The sequence below is a fragment of the Eimeria mitis genome, genomic scaffold (assembly GCF_000499745.2).
Source record: "Eimeria mitis Houghton genomic scaffold, Emh_scaff2155, whole genome shotgun sequence".
Lineage (NCBI taxonomy): Eukaryota > Apicomplexa > Conoidasida > Eucoccidiorida > Eimeriidae > Eimeria > Eimeria mitis.
In genome coordinates, this window is record NW_013570480.1 from 2,920 (window position 1) to 3,689 (window position 770).

The 770-nt window shown below is 51.7% G+C and overlaps 1 protein-coding gene across 1 annotated transcript in view; it reads left to right on the forward strand.

The window, feature by feature from the left end:
- The window catches only part of EMH_0049480 (uncharacterized protein), a gene marked incomplete at both ends in the record, with an annotated part of 7,290 nt that overhangs the window by 2,608 nt on the left and 3,912 nt on the right, over window positions 1–770 (forward strand). The window contains one exon of the mRNA XM_013496535.1: window positions 92–606. Coding sequence (XP_013351989.1) covers window positions 92–606 — 515 coding nt within the window. The remainder of the gene's footprint in view (window positions 1–91; window positions 607–770) is intronic.

Genomic DNA, 770 nt, shown 5'->3' on the forward strand with positions numbered 1-770 from the left:
TATATTCTTACAGTTTTAATTTTAATAAAATTTTTTGTTTTTATTTTTTTTCCGTCAGCAGCAAATTTTCGGGTTGTTATTTCGGCTACAGAAATACATCTATTGAAGCAGCAGCAGCAAGAAGCAGCAGCAGCAGCAGCAGCAGCAGCAGCGGGAGCAGCGGCAGCAGCAGCAGCAGAGGGGGGAGAAGCAGAAGAAGAAGCACACAGACACACCACGCCGTCCTGCAGCAGCAGCAGCAGCAGCAGCAGCAGCAGCAGCAAGAACAGCAGAAATTGCAGCAACAGAAAAGCAGGAATAACAGCAGCAGCAGCAACAGCAGTAGCAGCAGCAGCAGCAGTAGCAGCAGCAACAACAGCAGCCACAGCAGCAACAACAGCAGCAACAACAGCAGCAACAACAGCAGCAGCAACAGCACCAGCAACAACAGCAGCAACAGCAACAGCAACAACAACAGCAGCCACAGCAGCAACAACAGCAGCAACAACAGCAGCAACAGCAACAGAAACAGCAACAGCACCAGCAACAACAGCAGCAACAGCAGCAACAGCAGCAACAGCAGCAACAGCAGCAACAGCAGCAGCAGCAGCAGCAGTATTGTTACTTGTATGAGTGCTTCGATGGCTTGCTGCGCTGCCTTCCTTAGGCGGCCTGAGCCCCTCCTAATATAAACATAACGACACCCCAGAGACTGCAGCAAAACATCCACAGAACTGCTGCTGCTGCTGCTGCTGCTGCTGCTGCTGCTGCTGCTGCTGCTGCTGCTGCTG